Source organism: Hyperolius riggenbachi, chromosome 1 (genome assembly GCF_040937935.1).
Source record: "Hyperolius riggenbachi isolate aHypRig1 chromosome 1, aHypRig1.pri, whole genome shotgun sequence".
Lineage (NCBI taxonomy): Eukaryota > Metazoa > Chordata > Amphibia > Anura > Hyperoliidae > Hyperolius > Hyperolius riggenbachi.
In genome coordinates this window covers 450,727,183-450,754,176 of record NC_090646.1, presented here as the reverse complement: position 1 = coordinate 450,754,176, position 26,994 = coordinate 450,727,183, and the positions used below count along the sequence as shown (strand labels likewise).

Sequence of the window (26,994 nt, the reverse complement as noted above, 5' to 3'; positions counted from 1 at the left end):
TGCTAATTTTTTTTTAGAAGATCACGCGGCTGAAAAAAGGATGCCATTTATTATAATTTAGAAAATAGATTTTATTTCTGAAATATTGTATTTTTAATTTGGGTCCACTTTAACACGTGGAAGTATAGTACATAACCAAAAAGTGTGAAACAACTGAAAATGTCATTCTAGGTTCTTCAAAGTAGCCACCTTTTGCTTTGATTACTGCTTTGCACACTCTTGGCATTCTCTTGATGAGCTTCAAGAGGTAGTCATCTGAAATGGTTTTCACTTCACAGGTTTGCCCTGTCAGGTTTAATAAGTGGAATTTCTTGCCTTATAAATGGGGTTGGGACCATCAGACTGTTAGAATTTGTATTATGGCAAGATAAGACAACTTTACTTACGGTAACGTCTTTTCCGGTAGTCAGGAGGACAGCACCCTTGGATGAGACTTGTCTCCCTCCCCACCGTGGACAGGAACTGCAAAAGAACAATTTGCATAAGCAATAGGCAGCCTGCTATATAAGCTACTTACTTGCTGCTATACTTCAGTTAATTTAAAAGATAATACGGACACTTAATAATGCTTATACAAACCTCTGATACTCCACCCAATAAGGGCGGGTTGTAGGGGTGCTGTCCTCCTGACTACCGGAAAAGACGTTACCGTAAGTAAAGTTGTCTTTCCCGGATCGTCACTCGGACAGCACCCCTGGATGAGACGATATACTAGAGATCAGGCTTAGGGCGGGACCACTGCTTGCAGAACCTTCCTTCCAAAGGATAAGTCTGAGGCTGCCGATACATTGAGTCGATAATGTTTCACAAAGGTGTTATGACTTGACCATGTTGCAGCTCTGCATATCTGTTCAATGGAAGCCCCTGCCCTCTCTGCCCATGACGTAGAAATGCCTCTTGTAGAATGAGCTCTGACCGAAGAGGTTAATGTTTTTCCCTGCACCTGGTATGCTGATACAATTGTCTGTTTGATCCAGCGTGCTAAGGTTGTCTTAAAAGCTCTGTTCCCTCTTGACTTTCCTGCAAACAGGACAAAAATTGCATCTGACTTTCTCCAAGTGTTAGACCTTTCCAAATACTGTAATAGACACCTCCTCACGTCTAGCGAATGTAGTCTCTTTTCCTTATCATTTGTAGGATTTTCACAAAATGATGGGATATAAATTTCTTGGTTCCTGTGGAATGAAGAAACAACTTTCGGGAGAAATGTTGCGTCCGGACGTAATGTTATTCTATCCTCTGAAATAACACAGTACGGCTCTTTAATAGATAGTGCTTGTAGCTCCCCTATTCTTCTTGCTGTAGTAATTGCTAGAAGAAATATGGTTTTCAATGTCAGGAATTTGTCCGAGACCTGAGATAAGGGCTCAAACGGAGATTCACATAGACCCTGTAACACCGTATTAAGATCCCAAGCAGGTACTCTTGAACGTATAGATGGCTTTAGTCTTCTTAGTGCCTGAAAAAAATGGATTATATAATCCTCCTGTGCTAATTTTCTTTCTAGAAACACACTTAAGGCTGACACCTGAACCTTCAGAGTACTAATACTGAGGCCCTTCTTATAGCCACACTGTAAGAACTCCAAAACCGATCTAAGCGATCTATTGTTGAAAGATCTATTTACACACCAGTCATTAAAGATTCTCCATGCCTTCTGGTAAATTACCCGAGTTACCTTCTTTCTACTATTGAGTATTGTTTCTGAAAGATCATCTGAGAAACCCTTAGATTTCAGTATTTCCCACTCAGGTTCCAAGCTGACAGGTGAAGTAGACTCAGATCTGGATGCAACACTGGGCCCTGGGATAACAAGTCCTGAGTCAGTGGGAGGATTATTGGTTCTGATATCGCTAGAGATTGAAGTAATGTGAACCATGGACGTTTGGGCCACATTGGAGCAATCAATATGACTCTTGCTCTGTCCTGAATGATCTTCTTCAATACTCTGGAAAGTAATGGGATTGGCGGAAAGGCATACATCATCATGCCCCCTCAACTGATTTTGAACGCATCCACTGCCCAAGGGGAATCCTCCTGAAACAGGGCACAACATTTTTGGCATTTTGAGTTCTTTTTCCTGGCGATTAGATCCAGTTCTGGACATCCTCACTGCGAAATTATCTCTTGAAACACCTTCGGATTGAGCGACCATTCGTTCTGGTCCAGCTTCTCCCTGCTTAGATAATCCGCCAACTGGTTTGATGTCCCCTTTAGATGATGTGCTTGTAATGACATGACATTGTTTTCTGACCAAAACAAAATTTTTGATGTTTGTTTCCATAACCTCTGACTCTTCGTGCCTCCCTGTCTGTTTAAGAATGCTACCACAGCCCTGTTGTCGGTCTTTATCGTCACATGCGTTCCCTTGATCTGATCCCTGAAGTGTAGTAGTGCCCTCCACACTGCTTCTAGTTCTCTGCTGTTTGATGATCTTGGGCTGATCTGTACAGACCACCGTCCCTGAGCCAGAAGAGCATCCAAATGTGCTCCCCAACCCCATAAACTGGCATCTGTTGTAATTATCCTTTGCTCTGGATAATTCCATAAACGGCCTGCTGAAAGATGAACTTGGTTCTGCCACCAAAATAGGGACACCTTTATGCTGTGAGGGATAGGGATCTTCTTGTCTAATACCGTGAGGCTTCTGTTCCATGATCTGAGGATCCATAACTGCAGAACCCTTGCGTGGAATTGTCCCCACTGTACTGCGGGAAATGAGGCTGTTAGAAGCCCGAGCACCGCCATTGCTTTCCTCAGTGATATTGTCCTTGCATTCTGAAAGGAAAAAATAGCGTTTAGAATTGCAGTAATTTTTCTATCAGGCATAAAGATTTTTTCTTTCCTAGTATCAATGTTAAAACCTAGAAACTCAATGGCTTGGGAAGGAACTAGGGAAGACTTCTCCCAATTAATAAGCCAACCCAAATGCTGCAGATAATCTAACGTTGACTGCATCTGTAATCTTACCCCTTCCGCTGAAGGTCCCCAAATCAAAAAATCATCTAAATATCCGAGGATATTAACTCCCCTCAGTCTAAGCTCCGCTAGAACTTCAGACATGACCTTGGTAAATAGCCAAGGGGCAGAGGAAAGTCCAAAAGGAAGAGCAATAAACTGAAAATGTCTTACCTCTTCCTCCATGTGGACCGCAAATCTTAGAAACTGTTGTGATGATGGATGGATGGGTAGGTGAAGGTATGCATCCTTGAGATCTAGGGAGGCAAGAAAATCGTCTTTCTGCAAGAGATGAATCACAGATTTTATATTGTCCATCCTGAATTTTCTGTATTTTACATTTTGATTTAATTTCTTTAGGTTTAAGATGAACCGGTAGGATCCCTATGGCTTTTTTTACCAGAAACACCGGAGAATAGAACCCTTTTTGTCTCTGACAACTCGGTACATGTCTTATCACCCCCTTTTCTAGTAGAGAAAGGACCTCGCTTTGTAATGCCCGACACTTTCTTTGATCTTGTGGTTGGGGAGTAATGCAATATCTCAGAGGAGGATGATGATTGAACTCTATCCGGTACCCCTCTGATACAATCTTTAGCAACCACTGACTTGTGAATTGAGGCTGCCACACTTCTAAAAAGTTTGCAACTCTCCCCCCCACTGGAATCCTGGCGTCATTGCTTATCCTGCCTTTTGGCAGGATTGAAGTTGGGTTTTGACTTCTGTGATCTGTATGGAGCCCAACGGTTACCCTTGGAGGACTTGGAGTTTTGTTCCGACCTGTTAGGGGGACGAAATGGCCGCTTATACTGGAATGGTCTTTTCTTTTCTGGAAAGTTTTTCTTTCTGTCTGATGTTCTATCTAGAGTATCATCTAATTTGGATCCAAAAAGCAGCCTGCCTTTACATGGTATACCGCACAATTTTGATTTTGAGGAATTATCCCCATTCCAGGTTTTAACCCATACCCCCCTTCTAGCTGAGTTAACTAAGGCAGTTGTTCTGGCTGTAAGCTTAACAGTGTCGTCTGATGCATCCACCATATAATTAGAGGCATTTAAAACTTTAGGAAAGTCATTAAGAATTTCTTCTCGAGGAACTCTGGAAGCAATTTTATCCTGCATTTCTAATAGCCATGTCTTTAATGATCGACTCACTGCCGTGGAAGCCACCGCAGGCTTGAATGTCAGGGAAGAGGATTCCCATGCTTTACGCAGGAGATTGTCCATCTTTTTGTCGATTGGGTCTTTCAGACAACCAAAATCTTCAAATAATAAATCCGTTTTCTTTGACACCCTAGAAAAAGATGGGTCCAACCTAGGCGGAGGACCCCAAAACTCCTGATCTTCCGGAGAGAAAGGGTAACGATTGCACAAGGATCTAGGCCAAAAAGCCCTCTTCTCAGGGTTATCCCATTCCTTCTTAATCATACCCTTTAGGGTAGAATGAACTGGGATAAACTGAGGCTGGGGGTCCGCCAAAGTTTTGTACATCACATCCAAAGGTGTCAAAGATTTCTTCTTTGTCTTGATACCCATTGTATCATACATAGCCCCCAATAAATCTTTCATTAAATCGGTTGAGAAAGCAAATTTTGATCTGTCAACATTAGAGACCTTCTCCTCATCCACATCAACTAGTTCCTGGGACATCAGAAGGAACCATAGAATTGGAAGCAATGGCAGAATCTTTGATCTCTAATTGCTGAAGACATCTCAGATCTCATCCAGCCCATTAAATCTTTAAATATGACAGGCGATTCATCCTTAACAACCTTTTCTGTACAGTTCTGACATAACTTCTTAGAGGAGGATGAAGAAAAACGATTGTTACAAATTGCGCATTTCTTCTCCTACCTGCTTGAACCATGCTGACTGGTTTGAGCAGCAGCTTTGTCAGATTTTTCACTTTTATCAGATCTGTCCGACTTGTCATGGTTTTTAGGCTATAAAAAACACAAACAAGGGACAAGCATTACTAGAGGTTACATAGTATATACCAGTAACAATCAGGAGTATTACAGATACCACATCTACTTGCCAGAGAGGGGTCTTGTCCAGACTTAGCAGATTGCAAAGGAGCTGAACCTGAAGCGTCCTCCATGATTGCCTGCAACATCTGAATCATGGACTCACCTCCACATATATACCGAGAAACAGACCCAGCTGACCACACCTAATGCCGCTCCTGCTGCATAAATTATGCTAATCAGCCTCACATACCTTGATGAATCAGCTGAAGCTGATTACCTCACACTGCCGCGGCCCCTGCCGCCCAATTAGTCCTGGCGTCTTTGTGATGCAAATGGAATCAGCTGTTTCGCTGATTCAGTATTACCCGCCGCGGCCCCTGCCGCTCTGCAGACCTCAGATCACGCGGGACGCCAGCGCGTGACTACTTCCGGGTAAACCGGAAGTGACCTCTTCATGCGCGCGCCTGCGCGCATAACACCGCTGCCTTCCTCGGAGAAGCCTCCCATACGCTGCAGGACTCCCCACTGATCACTGCTCAGCTCTCTTGGGAGTCCTGCTACATGCTGCCCCTGCCGACTGACACGGATGGCACCCTGGAGACCTCTCCCTCCGCTCCGTCCGGGACAGGAAACTATACTGAAATATAGCAGCAAGTAAGTAGCTTATATAGCAGGCTGCCTATTGCTTATGCAAATTGTTCTTTTGCAGTTCCTGTCCACGGTGGGGAGGGAGACAAGTCTCATCCAGGGGTGCTGTCCGAGTGACTATCCGGGAAAAAGCAGCTAAGTAAAGAAAAACGAGTGTCCATCATTACTTTAAGAAATGAAGGTAAGTCAGTCCGAAAAATTGAGAAAACTTTGAAAGTGTCCCCAAGTGCAGTCTCAAAAGCCATCAAACGCTACAAAGAAACTGGCTCACATGCGGACCGCCCCAGGAAAGGAAGACCAAGAGTCACCTCTGCTGCGGAGGATAAGTTCATCCGAATCAAAAGCCTCAGAAATCGCAGGTTAACAGCAGCTCAGATTAGAGACCAGGTCAATGCCACACAGAGTTCTAGCAGCAGACACATCTCTAGAACAACTGTTAGAGGAGACTGTGTGAATCAGGCCTTCATGGTAGAATATCTGCTAGGAAACCACTGCTAAGCACAGGCAACAAGCAGAAGAGACTTGTTTGGGCTAAAGAACACAAGGAATGGACATTAGACCAGTGGAAATCTGTGCTTTGGTCTGATGAGTCTAAATTTAATATTTTTGGTTCCAACCACTGTGTCTTTGTGCGACGCAGATAAGGTGAATGGATGGTCTCTACGTACATGGTTCCCACCGTGAAGCATGGAGGAGGTGTGATGGTGTGGGGGTGCTTTGCTGGTGACACTGTTGGGGATTTAATCAAAATTGAAGGCATACTGAACAAGCATGGCTACCACAGCATCTTGCAGTGGCATGCTATTCCATCCGGTTTGCGTTTAGTTGGACCATCATTTATTTTTTTTAACAGGACAATGACCCCAAACACACATTCAGGCTGTGTAAGGGATATTTGACCAGGAAGGAGAGTGATAGGGTGCTGCGCCAGATGACTTGGCCTCCACAGTCACCAGACCTGAACCCAATCAAAATGATTTGGGGTGAGCTGGACTGCAAAGTGAAGGCAAAAGGGCCAACAAGTGCTAAGCATCTCTGGTAACTCCTTCAAGACTGTTGGAAGACCATTTCAGGTGACTACTTCTTGAAGCTCATCAAGAGAATGCCAAGAGTGTGCAAAGCAGTAATCAAAGCAAAAGGTGGCTACTTTGAAGAACCTAGAATGACATTTTCAGTTGTTTCACACTTTTTGGTTATGTACTATACTTCCACGTGTTAAAGTGGACCCAAATTAAAAATACAATATTTCAGAAATAAAATCTATTTTCTAAATTGTAATAAATAGCAGCCTTTTTTCAGCCGCATGATGACAAATATAAATTTTTTTACATTTATTGGAGGAACCCCTCCCTTCCTTTCATATTGCTGGGACAGAATCCGGCAAAAAAACTGGTGGATTAGGTGGTGTCTGGCAAAAGAGGAACTGCTAATGGCTGCCACCTGTATAACCCTAGTTATGAAAAGAGAAGGGTGAAAAGCAAGCACTGAAATGCTTATAGGCTTGAAGGAGTGTTTATTTATCTTTGTATGTGTCAGTGTGGTGCAACTAAATATTTTGAAAAAAAAAAAAATTTGGTTTGGGTCCGCTTTTATTCATAGTTTGGATGCCTTCAGTGTGAATGTACAATGTTCATAGTCATGAAAATAAAGAAAACTCTTTGAATGAGAAGGTGTGTCCAAACTTTTGGTCTGTACAGTATATATATATATATATATATATATATATATATATATATATATATATATATATATATATATCAATCTGTCATCACTCTAGTCCCCTGTCTGAATCCAGCTGCATTGCTTCTATAGAATTGCCGAGTTGCAATGTCATACTATAAAGCTAGCAACACACCATACAATCTCAATCTGAATTACAAGTAGTACGTAGCCTTCACTGGTATGTTAATAAGTCCATTTGTCCATATGTGCTAAAAGCTTGTCTGGTCATACCTCAAGCTTTATAAACAGGAAAATGAGGCAAGACAAATTTATAGATGGAGAAAATTAAATAGCTTTTTCCATTTTTACATATGCTTAACATTTTTAATGAAAAAAGTAATGTATCAATATACTGTATACTATGGGACTACACACAAAGACCAAGTTTGTAGCATTTGCTGTAATCTAGACAAATTCACATAGAAAATATGTATTTCCTATACAAAATCCCGGGACCTTACAATGCCCTGAAGCCTCACTGATCCCCTCCATGGCACCAGAGACACAGTACAGCATAGGAGGCAAGGAGGGTCACGCAGCAGTAAAGTAGCTGCCAGGATACACCCGTGTATGTATTGCTACTATCCTGATACCTAAGAGCAATAATACAAATATGATGCATTACTGATCACTACTGTATTTCAATAAAGACTATTTACAATACAATTACAGCTACACTGTTGACTGTATTACACAGACATCCTATAAAACATGAATCACATACCATGGTTCAGGAACCCAGCACCTAATGCCCAGAGACGGCCCCAAGGCTGCGGCGTTTGTTCTTCCATCTCCTCATCTTCTGGAATAGATGCGAGATCTTGCACTGGCAGCGTATCCAAAGAGCTGAGGGTTCCGGAAGAGGATGACTGGCTGTATGACTGAGGAGCACTAGATGACGAGCTGGATGTACCCTGAGATTGCTGTGACTGCTGGGAATCACCCTTCGTGTCACGGGACATTGTTACACTGTTATGGAAGTAAGCAAATAATAATGATGATGATGAGGTGTTGTGTGAATGTACATGCACAGGAATACAGCACATTTTCTAAATATTACCAAAGTTGGCCATACATTAGTCGATGGCCAACGAACCATCTACTAGATCCCTCTCTGATTGCATCTCATCAGAGAGAGGGATTCATTACCTGTCCACACACTGTGCCCCGATTTCCAATAGATTTCAGCATAAAATGATTGGAAACCATAGCGCCACCTCCTCCTGTAGCCTGTGACCCTGCCTCATATACGTAGCATCAGTACATAAGTGATATTTTTTAACATACCAGGCACAGTTTCAACTGATTCGGGCGAAAATAGATTGAAGCGGTCAATCAGGCGGTCATGTTGCAGCATCCATCTGTGCCAGATCCAATCATTATGATTGAATATCGATGCCGCAAATCGAGAAATGTATGAGTACCTTTAGGCAATATTGGTTGTGTTACCCATTTCTAAGTAAGCAGCTAATTTATGACAATTTTAGTGTCACATATAAAAATAGAAGATGAATTTAGTGTCACATATAAAAATAGAAGATGGAAAGAGGAGCTGCAGATGCAAAATAGGAATATCGCAAATGGGGAGCAACACGTGTAAGAGGGGAAATGCTACATGGATGATAGACATGGAGGAGGGTACAGTACATAGAAAGGGGGGGGGGGGGGAGAGAACATTAAAGTTGGCCAGGGATGATAAAGTATTTAAAGAGACTAACACAATTTTCATCCTTATTTCTTCTATCCTATAAGTTCCTATGCCTGTTCTAATGTGGTCTGTCTAACTGCAGCCTTTCCTATTTGCACAGTGCCTGTATCATCTCTTATATGATCTAATCTTCTCTCCTCTGTCGGCTCTGTCGGGCTGAGGCTGGAATGTGCTGTGCTGCTTGTGATTGGCTAGAAGCTATACACACCCTCTCCAGGCCCCCTGCACACTCTGTATGACTCACACTCTCGGCTCTTCTCAGGTATCCCTTGCTATGTCTTTTGTTTGTAAACACTGGATTAAAATGGCAATTACAAGCCAGGATTGCAGCAGGGAGGGGCAGAAACAGCACAGAAGGGCCCAGGAGAACATAATGAAAGAATTTTAGAGTACAGATTCTCTTTAAAGAGAATCTGTATTGTTAAAATCGCACAAAAGTAAACATACCAGTGCGTTAGGGGACATCTCCTATTACCCTCTGTCACAATTTCACCGCTCCTCGCCGCATTAAAAGTGGTTAAAAACAGTTTTAAAAAGTTTGTTTATAAACAAACAAAATGGCCACCAAAACAGGAAGTAGGTTGATGTACAACATAGCACACATAGAAAATACATCCATACACAAGCAGGCTGTATACACCCTTCCTTTTGAATCTCAAGAGATCATTTGTGTGTTTCTTTCCCCCTGCAGTTCTCATGCACTGAAGTTTCAGGCTGCTCGTTTCTTCCTGCAAACAGCTTTGCCCTTGTCTGTAATTCCTCAGTATGTGAAAGCCCAGCCAGCTCAGAGGACGATTTATCCAGCTTGTAAAAGATAAGAGAGAAGAGAGAAGCTGCCCTAATCTAAATACACAGGCAGTGTGCATAGAGGGGCCTGGAAGGGGGAGTTCATAGCAGAACCACAACACTGAAGAACTTGGCAGCCTTCCAGACACAGGCCGACAAGTCTGACAGGGGAAAGATACATTGATTTATTACAGAGACTGTGATAGTAGAAAGTGCTGCAGTAAGCCAGAACACATTAGAATAGCTTTTGGAACGTGTAGGATGATAAAAAACAGGATGCAATTTTTGTTACGGAGTCTCTTTAAAGCGGACCTGAACTCAGAACTTCCTCTCTGCTGTAAACGATATACAACAGCATAATAACCTTTAGGGCCTGTTTCCACTATCACAAATTCGCATGCTTTGTCTGCATGCGGATTCGCATAGCCAATACAAGTGGATGGTCATGTAATCCTGAGCGTTTTTTCTGTGCGGGAGAAATCTGCACGAAAGAGACCTCAAAATTTGCACCCCGCACACGAATCGCCGCTAATGTATTTAATTGGGAAATCACATGCGGTTTTAGCATGCATATTTTACAGCGATTTCGCATAGAAACTAATGTTAAATTACACAGGCAGTGACATGGTTTAAATCGCATAAATAATAACCTATGTGAAATCGTGGTAAAATACACATGCGGAATCGCACCTGCATGCGATTTCGTCAGCGGGGAATCAGCGGCGATTCCACACCACACAAGTGGAAACGGGCCCTTAAACAAAAACTTAAAAAAAGTCTGTTGCAGCTGATACAAGTCTCACTACTATTATAAATGCGAAAGTTTGAATGTTTGTTAATCACACAACAATGGTTGAACGGATTGGAATTAAATTTGGCACACACATAGTACATTACCTGGAAAAACATAAAGGATACCTTTTATCCCCATACCCAAAAAGTGGGCAGAGACAAATACAAATTTACTGGGAAAATGTAAACTGCAGCCATTTCTACACTGTTAATATTAGGGTTCTCAAACTTTTGCACAGCCAATCAGATTTGTTTCATTTCAATGCAAATTATTGATGCCAAAGACAGCAAAGCTCACAAACTTGGTCATTGAGTAATTGTGTGTGGGCTCATTAGTGCTCTTCTGTCTGCTTTTTATCAGCACATCAATGTTACAGATTGATACATGTTGCTGAAAAGCGAATAGAAATGCACAGATGGAAACAAGGCCTAAGGTTAGAAAAAGTGGGCGCAGCCAACATCAGCCAAATACATACCAGGGCAACGCCGAGCAATCAGCTAGTCCTAAATTAAATCTGTATTGATTCATGGAAGCAGATATATTGTTAACAGCCTGTGCTTTCAAATTATCTTATCTGCCATCTCTGCCGTGGCAGTCATGCGACACGGGAGAGATCAAATTACAACTTGTGATTAGACACAAATGAGGGGGAATTAAACAAGCTAAACTCTCTAAATACATACAGGGTGCATTTTTCTCCATTTTTACTTCTGGACTGTGCAAGAGTTCAGGTCCATTTTTTAAATAAAGCATATGTCTAGCCTTGAGTTACGGTAAGTCTTGACAAAGAGATCCTGCCTGGTTGCAAAATTTTGCAGATTCGCTCCTTAAAGAGACTCCGTAACAAAAATTGCATCCTGTTTTTTATCATCCTACAAGTTCAAAAAGCTATTCTAATGTGTTCTGGCTTACTGCAGCACTTTATACTATCACTGTCTCTGTAATAAATCAATGTATCTTTCCCCTGTCAGACTTGTCAGGCCTGTGTCTGGAAGGCTGCCAAGTTCTTCAGTGTTGTGGTTCTGCTATGAACTCCCCCTTCCAGGCCCCTATATGCACACTGCCTGTGTGTTATTTAGGATTAGAGCAGCTTCTCTCTTCTCTCTTATCTTTTACAAGCTGGATAAATCGTCCTCTGAGCTGGCTGGGCTTTCACATACTGAAGAATTACAGACAAGGGCAAAGCTGTTTGCAGGAAGAAATGAGCAGCCTGAAACTTCAGTGCATGAGAACAGGGGGAAAGAAACACACAAATGATCTCTTGAGATTCAAAAAGGAAGGCTGTATACAGCCTGCTTGTGTATGGATGTATTTTCTATGTGTGGACATACTGTACATCAACCTACTTCCTGTTTTGGTGGCCATTTTGTTTGTTTATAAACAAACTTTTTAAAACTGTTTTTAACCACTTTTAATGCGGCGAGGAGCGGCGAAATTGTGTCAGAGGGTAATAGGAGATGTCCCCTAACGCACTGGTATGTTTACTTTTGTGCGATTTTAACAATACAGATTCTCTTTAAAGGGAACCGAAACTGAGAAGGATGTGGATTTTTTATTTTAAAATAATACCAGTTGCCTGACTGTCCTACTGATCCTGTGTCTCTAATACTTTAAGCCACAGCCCCAGAACAAGCATGCAGATCAGGTGTTCCAGTACTGAATTATTTGGCACTTTGTCTATTAGTATTTTAATTTGGTTGGCGTTCGTATTTTGCCTATTGTTTAAAAACACATTACAATGAATTGCAGTCTGTACAGATACATGACTGTACATCAGCACTGCTGTGGTTCTGCTTGATGGTCGGACAGCCTTTCCTGCAAACACCCAAAGCAATTGACTGTAGTTCACATCATACGCGCTTCTGTGCGGATATGGAAGCGCGTATAATCTGCTGAAACGCAGGAAGGCAGAAGGGCATAGACTGCCCTTCTACCGTTCACATCTACTGCGCTGCACAATACGATATAACATTGCAACTGATGAGGTGTAAACTGTTCAGACTTTGAATAGCAGTAAGCTTACAATGCACAAATCAATGTCCATTGAAAAGCGTCAGTGTGATAGTACTTTAATATTTAAATCACTGGCCCAGAATGAGCATACGGATCAGATGCTTTGATTCTGGTCTGACGCCACTGGCTGCATGCTTGTTGCAGGTGTGTGAATTTAAAAACAACTAAAGTCAAAAGATAATGAAAGCCAGGCAATTGTTTATTAGGGAATGAAAATGGCAGCCCCTGTATTCATCTAACTTCAGGCCCTTTAAAAACTTCCGTAATTAATGGATGACGATTAGTGGAGAACGGGCACAAATTGGACAGGCAGAGGCAAATAGCTGCGATAGGCAGAGAATGCTAAAGGGAAAAATAAAAAAAGAAATTGTATAGTGTTGGATTTCTATCACTTAGAGCTAAATACATTACTAACAAGGGAAACAGCAGCTGATAAAAAATAGTGTAATTCGGGCGATGGCAATAGCCGTAGCCCGAATTACGTAGCCAAATATGTAGTTAGGTTGTCAGAAGGGGAATAGCTTAGAACACATCTGTCAAACACAAGGCCCACTGGGCAAATCTGGCCCTCCTCTCCATTTCATGCAGCCCTCGAGAGCTTTAAATATGCATGATCGTATGCAGTAAGGATGATCGCACACTGCCTTCCTATACAAAGGAGCAAACCGGTGATAGTGTTTTTAGTTGAAACCCTGTCAGTTTTAGCTGGGGCGCAGCAACAGCCCACAGGATCCCTAATGAAATTAGCATGGGGTCCTCCTTGGATCCAAACCTCCCATGTGGCTGGTAAAATGCAACACTCCACCATCCACTCCCCACAGAGTAGCAAAGCAGGTTAAAGGTCAACACACACCATACAATCTTGGTTGTTCAATCCTACCACTTTTATGCAGTATAAGAGCTTATCCAATCAATCATTCAAGGTATTTTCAATCTGTTGGCCCTAATACTACATAGATTTGGTAAATCTGTACAATCAAGATTGTATGGTGTGTATTGAGCTTTATACTACTGATTAATATAGCCAAAAACTCACAAGATCATATGAGAGACACAATTAGGAAGTTGACTGGCAAAAGCCCAAAAGTTTGATCTCAAATGCCTTTATGAATAACAGGCCTAGTTGTGATATTATTTAGGCCACATGCACAGTGGTGCATTGCAGTGCAGGGTAATAGCCACTCTATAAAGTGGCTCACAGAACTGCAATACCCCACCTATGTGACATTCACAGTGCAGCAGGTGCATTGTGGTACAACAAAGTTTGGCACTGCATATCGCAAAAACAAGCGCATTAAGGGTTACACTGAAGCATACTTTTCATTCACTGTATGCAGCACAACACCACTTTCCTGATCCATTGCATTCCTACTGCCCCAGGGTCTGTGAACATGGCCTCATTTGAAACATATGCCAATAAGTCTTTGTGGTAGGTGATAAAGTGATATAGTTGAAAGAGGTTAAGAGCCACCATAGTTTTATTGTTTACTGTAATTAAATATTTTTTTTTTATTGAAAACACTATTACAGAGCAAGTTAAAACTGACTGTTATTTTGATTTTACACTTTATGAGCTTTAGCTGATCCCCTCTAGATTGTCTAAAGCAAACCTGTGACTATTGAGGGCCAGTTTACACTACACGGATAAAAAACTGATCAGTGTAGAAACTGATCCATCAAATGAATCAGTTTTTATTGGGCATCAGTTTTTCATTTGTGACCCTCTGTTTTCGTTAGTGTGCAGCTAATGCGTTGCATCCTTCAATCCACATTTGAAGCAGCCTTCCCAAACTTGCACTCCGTTCAGTGCAACTGGTCGACTGCTTTGGTTTAATCGGAGCAATGTGTACAAAGCCTATCAATTAACACATGATCCGGAGCGTATAGTTCTGCTAAGCTGCCCATTTTTCATGCCAGTGTGAACCGGCCCTTATGGTCATGTCTAGAACTCATGGAGAAGCATGTGATCAGTTTGGTCAGCTCAGACATGGGTAAACTTGGCCCTCCAGCTGTTAAGGAACTACACATCCCACAATGCATTGCAGGAGTCTTACAGCCACAGTCATGACTCATAAAGGCAAATGCATTGTGGGACTTGTAGTTCTTTAACAGCTGGAAGGTCAAGTTTGCCCATGCCTGGGTCAGCTGGTAGATAAGTAAGCCTCTTATTTGCTAGTCCTGATCATGTGCTAAAGCAAGATGTGATCATAGATAATCACAGCTTTGCAAATCTGTCAGCTGATCAAACAAATCACATGCTTCTCCATGAGTTCTCCTAAAAATGATCGACACTACCTGTGACTTTAAAAAAGAAAAATAAAGTTAAGCTGGCCATACACTGGCCCGATTTGCCGCCGTTTCGATCACTTGGATCGAATCTGCTGCCAATCGTTCGCGCTACACGCCGAATTTCGATCCATTTCGTCCGATCCCGTCGATCGCTCCATGCGGAAAATTACCGTCGATCGCCCACGGGTAGGGAGCGCGTCGCTAGCGGCTTTCGAGTGCCCGACGCAATAGAGCGGCAATACATTACCTGCTCCGCCGGCACGACTCCAGTGTCCCGGTCACCGCTGCTCCATCTCCGCTCTGGTCTCCGGCATGCTTCAGTTCCTCCTGCCCGGCAGGTAGTTTAAACAGTAGAGGGCGCCCTACTGTTTAAACTTCCTGCCGGGCAGGAAGAAGTATAGCATGCCGGACCTGGAGACCAGAGCGGAGACGAAGCAGTGGTGACCTGGGGACTGGAGTCATGCCGGCGGAGCAGGTAATGTATGCGGGGCGGGGCGGGGGCTGGGGGGGGGGGGGCGGGTTTGGTTGAGCCGCGGCAGCACCACTACCACCACAACAGATTGTGAACGGTTTCAGGCTGAAATCGGTTCACAATCTGTTTGCAGTAAAGGCAGCCATACGATCCCTCTCTGATCAGATTCGATTAGAGAGGGATCTATCTGTTGGTCGGATCTGATGGCAAATCGACCAGTGTATGGCTACCTTAAGACTGTCGTTGCTAAGATAAGATGGTCATACACATTTTCATTTTTCTGACTGATCTATAGACTATTTGATCACTATGATTGAATCTGTAAAACATCTTTTGCTTCGACAGGTTTGATTTACTTTTGGTAAATTTTTAGCAGTTTATCAATCAAAAGTCTGTTTGGACATGTTGAAAAAGCAGTACATTTGCAGTTCAATCGATGCTCAATATATTTTATTATTTATACAGTGCTGACATCTTCCACAGACTATATATATTCTTGTTACTAACTGTCCCTCAGATGAGCTCACAAATCACAATCTTATCACTACCATAGTGATATGTCTACGTAGTCTTTTTAAAGCAAAGTCCGCTGACACTTCAGAGGGATATGAAGGCTGCCATATTGAATTCCTTTTAAACAATACCAGTTACCTGGCAGCCCTGCTGATCTATTTGGCTGCAGTAATGTCTGAATACAGCCTGAAACAAGCAGGCAGCTAATCTTGGCAGATCTGACAATAATGTCAGAAACACTTGATATGCTGCCTGCTTGTTCAGGGTATATGGCTGACAGTATTAGAGGCAGAGGATCAGCAGGGCAACCAGCCAACTGGTATTACTTAGGGCCCGTTTCCACTTGTGCGGTGCGAATCGCCATGGTAAAAATTTGCATGCAGATGCGAATTTCGCATGCGGGTCTATGCAAATTTTCATGCGAATTCCCATGCGAATGGATGACGCTGTATGCAAATGTAACCATGGCAGTGCCTGTGTGCTTTTACATTGATTCCATGCAAATTTGCATGAAAATTTGCATACCAAAACCGCATGCGAATTCCCTATTAAATGCATTGTATGCGAATCGCATAGCGGTACGCGGTATGCGAATTCTGATGGCTCTGCCGTGCAGATTTTTTCTGCACAGAAAAACGCTCAGAAATCCTGACAAGTGGAAACAGTCCCATCCACTTGTATTGTCTATGCGAATCTGCATGCAGTAAAAGCATGCAGATTCGCACAAGTGGAAACGGGCCCTTAAATGGAAATAAACATGGCAGCAACATCCATCTCCCTCTCACTTTAGTTGCCCTTTAACTTATCTGTATGGTTTGGGGATGTGGAAGGGCTTGGGATGATCAATGAGATGGAAAGGATTTCTCCTTGCACTCAAATTTCATGTAAGGGCTCTTTTCCATGGGTAGTTGATAGGCAGTGAAATGCCTCTCAAACTCTTAGGGGCCGTTCTTACCTGAGCGGGAATCGCGCGATTTCCGCTCATGGCAAACCGCTAGCGGTTTTCTAAAAATCGCTATACATTGTAGCAAGTGGCAGTGTTCTCACTGCCGCGTTTGCGGTTAGCGATAACCGCAAACGCGATTTGGCGGCAATTTGCGATAGCTCCAAAACCGCCGCAGTGTCCAGTGATTTTTCCACGTTAATCGCGGGAAAATCACTCCCGCAAAACGCCGGCGGTAATTGTGAACGGGCCCTCACAACTGCTTGCTGAGCACACAGATCAACTGCTCGTGGAACTGGGCCCTTAAAGAAAACCTGTACTGAAAATAAAAGTCAAAATAAGCATACACAAGTCATACCTACCTTCCATGTAGTCTACTCCTCAGTGTCTTTCTCCTCTCCCGCGTCCTATTTGTTTACTATGATCAAGGGAATTTTCCGTCCTCCATTTTGAAAATAGCCATTTCCCATAACAGCTTTCTGGTCAGCACACAGTTAAACTGTAACATCGCCCACTTGAGCCATAGGGAAACATGGACATTACCTGGTACATCCGTTTTCCTCTCAGCTATAACTGACAGCAACTGATATATTTCAGATCTGACAAAATATTGTTAGAACTGGATGGGATTATTGTCAGAAGAAAATGGTGAGCTTCTGAGAGGAACTGATGGCAAGGTAACTCTGTAATGTTCATTTGAAGTTACCTCATGTGTTTATTTTAAATATTTTTACTCAGTACAGGTTCTCTTTAAAGTACCCCTGACCCTCTTCCCCTAAACTTTTGATATTGCTTTATTGCTGGTGCTGAGACTAGCACACAGCACCAGCCTCCCCCCTCCTATGACCCCTGTAAGCCCCATTGCTGCTCAGTCGTGGTCTTCAAATGAGGCAGAACGTGGATTATGATCGGGGAGGAAGTGACAGTTCTTCCTCCCCGCTGCGCATCCATAACTCAGTCCCCTCCACCTGCCGCAATAGTTCCGTATGTGTTTCACTACACACAGCATGAAGGGGAGCTGCGCTGTGTACAGACTTGTGAAAATTGAGGTCGGATATTTACAGCGCAGCTCCCCTGCAGTGAAACTCTTACAAAACTGAAGCGGCAGGTGGAGGGGCGGAGTTATGGACGCACAGCGGGGAGGAAAAACTGTCACTTCCTCTCCAATCATAATTGTTGTTAGAATGGAGCCGCTGGAGGGGGGAGGATGGTGCTGTGAAAAAGTCATAGCAACAGTAATAAAACTATTGAAAAGTATTTCAAGACCAGGTCAGGGGTAATTTAATGTAATGCAGCTTGAACTTAACGGGAAGTTATTCTGATTGGTCCAATTTCAAGCTGCATATAATTTACATTAAAGGGAACCTGAAGTGAGTAAAATTATTTAAAATAAACACTGACATAGCTGCAAATGAATACAACATACTTGCCTCACCGTCAGTTCCTCTCAGAAGCTCACCGGTTTCTTTTTAAAGTGATCCCTTCCAATTCTGACAATATTTTGTCAGAATTGATATATATACCAGTTGCTGTCAGTTATACATCAGCAGCTGTCAGTTACAACTGAATGTGCAAGGTAATGTCCATGTTTCCCTATGGCTCCAGTGGGTGATATTACAGTTTAACTGTGTGCTGACCAGGAAGCTGTTATGGGGTAATGGCCATTTTTAAAATGGAGGGCAGAGAATTCCATTGATCACAGTGGACAAATGGGATGCAGGAGAAGAGAAAGAGATTGAGGAGTAGACTACACAGGATGTAAGTATGACCTGTGTATGGTTATTTTGACTTTTTATTTTCAGTTCAGGTTCTTATTAAGGCCTCTTTTCCACAGACAGTTGAACTGTGTGCTCAGCAAGCAGTTACCAGGCAGCAGCGAGTAGTTGTGAGGGTTTGAGAGGCATTTCACTGCCTAACAACTGTCCGTGGAAAAGAGGCCTAAATTTGAATGTTAGAAGAAATCATCTCATTGATCATCCCAAGGAGTGCCCAGAATGGGATTCAGAGGAGGTGAGAGTGCTATCCATTACACCACCATGATTTCTGCTGAAATCTATGAAAATTGAGTTTGCAAGAAGTGTGTGAATCAATTACAGTGATGTGAAAAACTATTTGCCCCCTTCCTGATTTCTTATTCTTTTGCATGTTTGTCACACTTAAATGTTTCTGCTCATCAAAACCGTTAACTATTAGTCAAAGATAACATAATTGAACACAAAATGCAGTTTTAAACGATGGTTTTTATTATTTAGTGAGAAAAAAAAAAAAAAACTTTCAAATCTACATGGCCCTGTGTAAAAAAAGTGATTGCCCTCCCCCCCCCCCCTGTTAAAAAATAACTTAACTGTGGTTTATCACACCTGAGTTCAATTTCTGTAGTCACCCCCAGGCCTGATTACTGCCACACCTGTTTCAATCAAGAAATCACTTAAATAGGAGCTATCTGACACAGAGAAGTAGACCAAAAGCACCTCAAAAGCTAGACATCATGCCAAGATCCAAAGAAATTCAGGAACAAATGAGAACAAAGGTAATTGAGATCTATCAGTCTGGTAAAAGTTATAAAGCCATTTCTACAGCTTTGGAATCCAGCGAACCACAGTGAGAGCCATTATCCACAAATGGCAAAAACATGGAACAGTGATGAACCTTCCCAAGAGTGGCCGGCTGACCAAAATTACCCCAAGAGCGCAGAGAAAACTCATCCGAGAGGCCGCAAAAGACCCCAGGACATCTAAAGAACTGCAGGCCTCACTTGCCTCAATTAAAGTGAACCTAAAGGCAAGTAAAAAAAAAATGAGATCAACTCACCTGGGGCTTCCCTCAGCCCCCTGCAGCCGATCGGTGCCCTCGCAGCCCCGCTCCCGCCGGCGAACACTTCCGGTTCCCAGCCTGTATATCGCCTTCTATGCTGCTATTGCGGCCAGGAGGCCGCAATAGCAGCATAGGGGGAGATATACAGGCTGGGAACGTGAAGAATCACTCGCGTTCCCATGCCTGTCAGCCAAACCGGAAGTGTTCGCCGGCGGGTCCTGGACCATCGGAGCGGGGCTGCGAGGGCACCCATTGGCTGCAGGGGGCTGAGGGAAGCCCCAGGTGAGTTAATCTTTTTTTTACTTGCCTTTAGGTTCACTTTAAGGTCAGTGTTCACGACTCCACCATAAGAGACTGGGCAAAAACGGCCTGCATGGCAGATATCCAAGGCGCAAACCACTTTTAAGCAAAAAGAACATTAAGGCTCGTCTCAATTTTGCTAAAAAACATCTCAATGATTGCCAAGACTTTTGGGAAAAAGACCAAAGTTGAACTTTTTGGAAGGTGCGTGTCCCGTTACATCTGGCGTAGAAGTAACACAGCATTTGAGCAAATGAACATCATACCAACAGTAAAATATGGTGGTGGTAGTGTGATGGTCTGGGGTTGTTTTGCTTCTTCAGGGCCTGGAAGGCTTGCTGTGATAGATGAAACCATGAATTCTACTGTCTACCAAAAAATCCTGAAGGTGAATGTCCGGCCATCTGTTCGTCAACTCAAGCTGAAGCGATCTTGGGTGCTGCAGCAGGACAATGACTCAAAACACACCAGCAAATCCACCTCTGAATGGCTAAAGAAAAACAAAATGAAGACTTTGGAGTGGCCTAGTCAAAGTCCTGACCTGAATCCTATTGAGATGTTGTGGCATGACCTTAAAAAGGCGGTTCATGCTTAAAAACCCTCAAATAAAGCTGAATTACAACAATTCTGCAAAGATGAGTGGGCCAAAATTCCTCCAGAGCGCTGTAAAAGACTCGTTGCAAGTTATCGCAAACGCTTGATTGCAGTTATTGCTGCTAAGGGTGGCCCAACCAGTTATTAGGTTCAGGGGGCAATTTCTTTTTCACACAGGGCCATGTAGGTTTTCAGTTTTTTTTTCTCACTAAATAATAAAAACCATCATTTAAAACTGCATTTTGTGTTCAATTATGTTATCTTTGACTAATAGTTAACGTTTTTGATGAGCAGAAACATTTAAGTGTGGCAAACATGCAAAAGAATAAGAAATTAGGAAGGGGGCAAATAGTTTTTCACATCACTGTATGAAAATTTGATTGTAGGAACACCCATGTGTATAGAAGAAAAAGCAATGTGTGCCATGACCCTTATATCTCAAGGGATTCACAACAAAGAAAGCACAAGAGGTTGGCACCACCGAGTAAAATAAAAAGCTTTATTTTACTTAGTGGTGCCAACCTTTTGTGTTTTGGGTGGGAATTAGTATCCAGTGGAGGCGCTGGTAGGAGACCCAGCAGGAAACCTCATAGATAAATTCTGCTAACATTATTGGGTGGACAGAACCCTCTCCAACTGCTAGGTTTCAGATAGGTTGTAGTAAACTATGCCCACACTATTCAGCCAATCACAAGGCTCCATGCTGTAGAGGGTGCTGCGATTAGGGAACTGTTCCCTATGAGATTTTCTGTGTCCCCTACTAGATTAGTGTCCCAATGAATTCAAATTTGAAAATAATCAACTAGGTATAACAGGTGGTGCTAGCAGAGTCTGACAGGGCTGGTGTGAAGCTGAGGAAATACACTCCTGGCCAAGCAGCAGAAACCTCATGTTATTGCCCCCAATGGAAACCAGTAGCAAGTCTTCACATTGAGCAGCAACATGATTTCTGCTACTTGGCCAGCAAGGGGATATGCTCAGCTTTACAACAGCCCAGTCCAAGATTGGGCACTTTTATGATTTAGGTGAGCAATCTAGGTCCATATTGGAGGTAAAGCCCTAGACCACCAAAGAAGCCATATGGGGGGAGAGCACTAGAGAACTGTATAGTGGAGCGATAGGGGTCAGTAGACACCAAGGAACTGTATGGGGGGGGGGGGGAGAGAATTAGAGATAGAGGTTGGCCCATAACGTGAGCCCAGCGTTCAATTTCAGCCCACTGTGTATTTGAGTTTGACACACCTACTCTAGAACTACACAGTAAAACACCCTATTCGGCCAATTATAACACTTCAAGCTGTAGAGGGTGCTCTTGATTTTGCCTACTTAAAGGAAACCTAAAGTGAGAAGGATATGGATTTTTCCTTTTAAAATAATACCAGTTGCCTGACTCTCCTGCTGATCCTGTGTCTCTAATACTTTTAGCCACAGCCCCTCAACAAGCATGCAGATCAGGTGCTCTGACTGAAGTCAGACTGGATTAGCTGCATGCTTGTTTCAGGTGTGTGATTCAGCCACTACTACAGCCAAAGAAATCAGCAGGACTGCCAGGCAACTGGTATTGCTTAACTACCTAACGACCGCATCACGCCAATAGGCGTGAACGTGGCGGCATCCCCAGGACCACCTAATGCCAACTGGTGTCAAGTCCTGGGGCTGCAGTTTACCAGGGAATGGCCGCGTGCATGCGCGATCGTTCCCTGCCATTACCCTGCTAGCCGCCAATCGCGGCTAGCAGGCTGTTTCTAAACGAAAGGGGAAAGAAATCCCCTTTGTTTACAAGCGTACAGCACTGCGTCTCCGGCAGCGCTGTACGAGATTGGCGATCCCCGACCTCTGAGGAGGAGAGTCCGATCGCTGGGCACCATAGCTGGGCTCATGCAGGAGGCTGAAAAACCAGCACAGCCCAGTGCAGCAAAGAACAGCCTGGCCATTAGAGGGTGTTAACACTGCGGTCATCAAGTGGTTAAAAGGAAACATCCATCAGTATCAGAGCTTTAGTATTCTTCATCTGAGCCTCTTTAAACATAAGGTATTTGAGATAATTCAGCTGATTGGAAAACTGTGTTCCCTATGAACTTTGCCATTGGGCCACCTAACCATACCAGGTCCATTCGGGCCATATTCGACCCATATTCATGGCTAGCTTTACAGGCCATTCAATGCTGAATAAAGGAGCACTGGATACTGGGTGAATTGTAGACGCTGGTAGTCACACAGAAACTTCATACAAGCTCCAGCTTGTGTCTGTCAGCCCCTCCTCCCCCACAGAAGCAGAACATGGCCTCAGGTGCTTTCCGATGGGTTTCGGATAAAGGTAATTATAGAATGTAGATAAGCATACGGAGTACATCCACATATAGATGGGGGAAATCAGAGCAACGTACACGCCGCGCCGGTGCAGCTACAGTAAGGAGACAGAGGCGAGGGAACAGGGAAGCAGCAGCCTGTGGGGTGAGCACGTCTTCCGGCCGCCACGTGGCCAGCTGCGCCCCTCGCCGTGCCCCCCGGACGGTCTCCCCCGACTCTACACATATGTGGGTGCAGCTATACCCCGCCTGGCACCGAGCCCGCTATGGAAGCCTCACCTCACCGCAGCCACATAAACAGGAAGATCAGCCACTGCCTCTTTGCCGCCATTCAGTCAAGTGCAGTGGCCCAATCAGCGGCGCCGACGTAGATAGTGGGCGGGGCCTTCTCACCTTTCACCTCCGGAGCCCAGGCTGGATGAATGACAGGCAGGCGGCAGTCTGTGTGTACCCACATGGCAGAGCGTACAGTGCGATAACAAGGGTCGGCTGCTGACACACACCCCCAGACATGGAGGCGGCATGGCGGGCAGGGTGGAGGCACTGTGCCAGGCTGCGGAGGAGCGGAGGCATTTCCTGTATCAGCGCCTGTGGACTCGCAAAGGGTAGACAAATGCCCCGAGTACTGTTTGCCCCTGGGTACCCCCAGCATGTGCCGTGTTGCCATAGCAGCGCTATCGCCCAGCATACCCCTTTGCTGCCTTACATCACTCTATGCCAGTCTGCCTCTTCCATAGCTGTAGCCACAGCCCTGCGCCAGGGGGCCTGTGTTACCAGCAGGAGCCTGTGTGTCACTGCTGCCCAGAGCCACCACTGCTGGAGCTGCCACACTGTACTCAACACATCTCAGCTGTTCTGCCCTTCCTGCAAGTCACTACAGCCACCTGATACCAGCAAAGATTACTTCCAAATATTGCACTGGTAAGCATACAGAATAGTGTGGTGTTCACCCTGGAAACTCCAGTATGATTTGCAGCTCCTATATAGCATTATTGGTTTACTAAAGGAGAGCATAAAAATCTGAAAAGTGTGACTTTTTGGGTATCATTCATAAAAGTGCTGTCGGTAAGCAGAATCAATGCGGGAAAACACCGCTGCCGGTATTTTAGACTTTTGGGTGGGCATTCATAAAAAAGTGTTCAGGTGCGATAGCACTGCGGAGATTCCCCGAACTAGGCTGGCGGTAGGCTTGCGGAGACACAGGAAGCTGCCGAGTTGATACATTTCTCCGTGTTCCGCTCTACTGCAGCTGCCTGGGAGGTCTGTGTCTCCATTCACCTTACATTGGTATTGCCACATCAGAGGGAGCGGTATTTCCCGTCCTCATACTGCTTGCGTAAATCTTTATGAATCTACATTTTGTTACATTTGTTCCGATAATCACCGCACAAGGCGGTGATTTATCGCTCTGCTCGGTAGTGTCCGCTTTTCATGCGGAAACAGCCTTTATGAATGCTGCACTTGCTGAGTGTTCGGTAAAGTCATCTGTTTTAAGAATTTACGCATGCGGAAATGCTTTATGAATGATGGCCTACAAACGCCTCAATTCACTAAGCTTATCTCCTGTCTTTAATAACTCTTCTGAGCTGTTTGTACAGTTATCTCCATAGTGATAACTGTAGAAACAGCTCAGAAGAGTTATTAAAGACAGGAGATAAGCTTAGTGAATTGAGGCCATAGTGTCTATAGCTGAAAAGTAAACATTACTACCAAGGTACCAAAATGTCATTTTTCATTGCTATGCTTTTCATAAGTGAGCACACAAAAATCCAAGTCTTTATTTCTATTTACTTCATAAAGTTGAGCTTTGTACACTTGCCACAATGTACTTATTTATTGTATTTATACGGTGCCAACATATTATGCAGTGCTGTACATTGGTTAAGGTTACACACAATATTTAGGGGTGACATTCAGCAATATGACAATCCAGGAATACATGCAAACCAGATCACGCAGCACAGTATGAGTACAGGTCCTTCTAAAAAAAATTAGCATATTGTGATAAAGGCCTCGATTCATAAAAGTGCTGTCGGGAAGGTAACGTCGAGCGGGGAAACACCGCTGTCGGTATTTCCGCCTTCAGGGTGGTAATTCATAAAAATTTTGCTAGTTGTGACAGGCGTGCGGAGATATTCCGCTGTAGGCAGGCGTTAGGTTGTCGGGAGACATGCGGAAACAGGAGAAGCAGGCGGAATCCCTCCGTGCGGTGTTCTCTCTGCAGCTGCTTGGGAGGTCTGTCCCATTCAGTGCAATGTATTCCGCACGCTTCTCGCCACATCAGAGGTAGCGGTAATACCCGTCCGCATACCGCTACCTCTAATCTTTATGAATTGACTACTTGTTACTTTTGCTATGATAATTGATCACTCTGCTCTCGAATGTCGGCTTTTCATGCGGAAAAAGCCTTTATGAATACAGATTTTGCTGTGTGGTCGGTAAAGTGAGCAGTTTTCAGCATTTCCGAATGCGGGAATGCTTTATGAATCGAGGCCAAAGTTCATCATTTTCTGTAATGTACTGATAAACATTAGACTTTCATATATTTTAGATTCATTACACACAACTGAAGTAGTTCAAGCCATTTATTGCTTTAATATTTAGGGTTTTGGCATACAGCTCATGAAAACCCAAAATTCCTATATCAAAAAATTAGCATATTTCATCCGACCAATAAAAGAAAAGTGTTTTTAAAGTGATGCTAAAGTCAAACAAAAAAAGAGTTTTACTCACCTGGGGATTACAATAGCCCCCTGCAGCTGTCAGGTGCCCTCGCCGTGTCCCTCCGATCCTCCTGTCCCCGCCGGCAGCCACTTCCGGTTTCGCCGTCAGGAGCCGACAGGCTGGAAACGCGAGTGATTCTTCGGGTTCCCAGCCACAATATTGGAGTACATTTGAAAACGGCGCCGGTAGACTTGGGCGCAGGACACAGCGTTATATGGCTAGTCCTGCTTCTGCACAAGTCCGGGCCGATTTAATTACTATTCCCCCTCCAGGCCGCCATGGATAGTGGGGGAATGAAATAATTTGGCTTCCAGCGAATTATTATGTTTTTAAGCAACCTCGGCTCCGTCTTCTGAAGTCTATGGAGGCGCCGGCTGCGCCCAAATCTAGCAGCGCTGAAAAGCACTGCTCCGACAATATCGCCCTCTATGCTGCTATACCAAGCATATAGCAGCATAGAGGGCGCTATTGTGGCTGGGAACGCAAAGAATCACTCGCGTTCCCAGCCTGTCGGCACCTGATGGCACAACCGGAAGTGGCTGCCGGCGGGGACAGGAGGATCGGAGGGACACGGCGAGGGCACCGGACAGCTGCAGGGGGCTGTTGGAAGCCTCAGGTGAGTAAAACTTTTTTTTTTTTTTTTTTGACTTAAGGTTCACTTTAAAACAAAAAAAGTCAACCTTCAAATAATTATGTTCAGTTATGCACTCAATACTTGGTAGGGACACCTTTTGCAAAAATGACTGCTTCAATGCGGCGTGACATGGAGGCAATCAGCCTGTTACACTGCTCAGGGGTTATGGAGGCCCAGGATGCTTCGATAACGGCCTTAAGGTCATCCAGGGTGTTGGGTCTTGCGTCTCTCAACATTCTCTTCACAATATCCCACAGATTCTCTATGGGGTTCAGGTCAGGAGAGTTGGCAGGCCAATTGAGCACAGTAATACCATGGTCAGTAAACCATTTACCAGTGGTTTTGGCACTGTGAGCAGTTGCCAGGTCGTGCTGAAAAATGAAATCTTCATCTCCATAAAGCTTTTCAGCAGATGGAAGCATGAAGTGCTCCAAAATCTCCTGATAGCTAGCTGCATTGACCCTGCCCTTCATAAAAAACAGTGGCTCAACACCAGTAGCTGACATGGCACCCCAGACCTTCACTGACTGTGGGTACTTGACACTGGACTTCAGGCATTTTGGCATTTCCCTCTCTCTAGTCTTCCTCCAGACTCTGGCACCTTGATTTCCAAATGACATGCAAAAGTTGCTTTCATCCGAAAAAAGTACTTTGGACCACTGAGCAACAGTTTAGTGCTGCTTCTCTGTAGCCCAGGTCAGGCGCTTCTTCCGCTGTTTCTGGTTCAAAAGTGGCTTGACCTGGGGAATGTGGCACCTGTAGCCCATTTCTTGCACACGCCTGTACACGGTGGCTCTGGATG

General features: G+C 44.0%; 2 protein-coding genes across 5 annotated transcripts in view; one reads left to right on the top strand and one right to left on the bottom strand.

Annotated features, from left to right (window-relative positions):
* CHEK2 (checkpoint kinase 2) overlaps window positions 1-23,468 on the bottom strand; it is an 81,109-nt gene extending 57,641 nt beyond the window's left edge. Inside the window, exons 1-2 of one of the 4 annotated variants that reach the window (XM_068238733.1) lie at window positions 23,228-23,468; window positions 8,025-8,269 (exon numbers count right to left, since the gene is read on the bottom strand). In XM_068238733.1, the coding sequence (XP_068094834.1) occupies window positions 8,025-8,269; window positions 23,228-23,358 (376 nt within the window). In that variant the 5' untranslated portion in view covers window positions 23,359-23,468. Of the gene's footprint in view, window positions 1-8,024; window positions 8,270-17,179; window positions 17,201-22,912; window positions 23,043-23,113; window positions 23,205-23,227 lie in introns of those variants that run through there. The other 3 variants (XM_068238734.1, XM_068238735.1, XM_068238736.1) reach the window with 3 other exon arrangements.
* Window positions 23,078-26,994, top strand: part of HSCB (HscB mitochondrial iron-sulfur cluster cochaperone) — a 45,700-nt gene continuing 41,783 nt past the window's right edge. Inside the window, exon 1 of the mRNA XM_068238737.1 lies at window positions 23,078-23,755. Coding sequence (XP_068094838.1) covers window positions 23,346-23,755 — 410 coding nt within the window. The 5' untranslated portion in view covers window positions 23,078-23,345. The remainder of the gene's footprint in view (window positions 23,756-26,994) is intronic.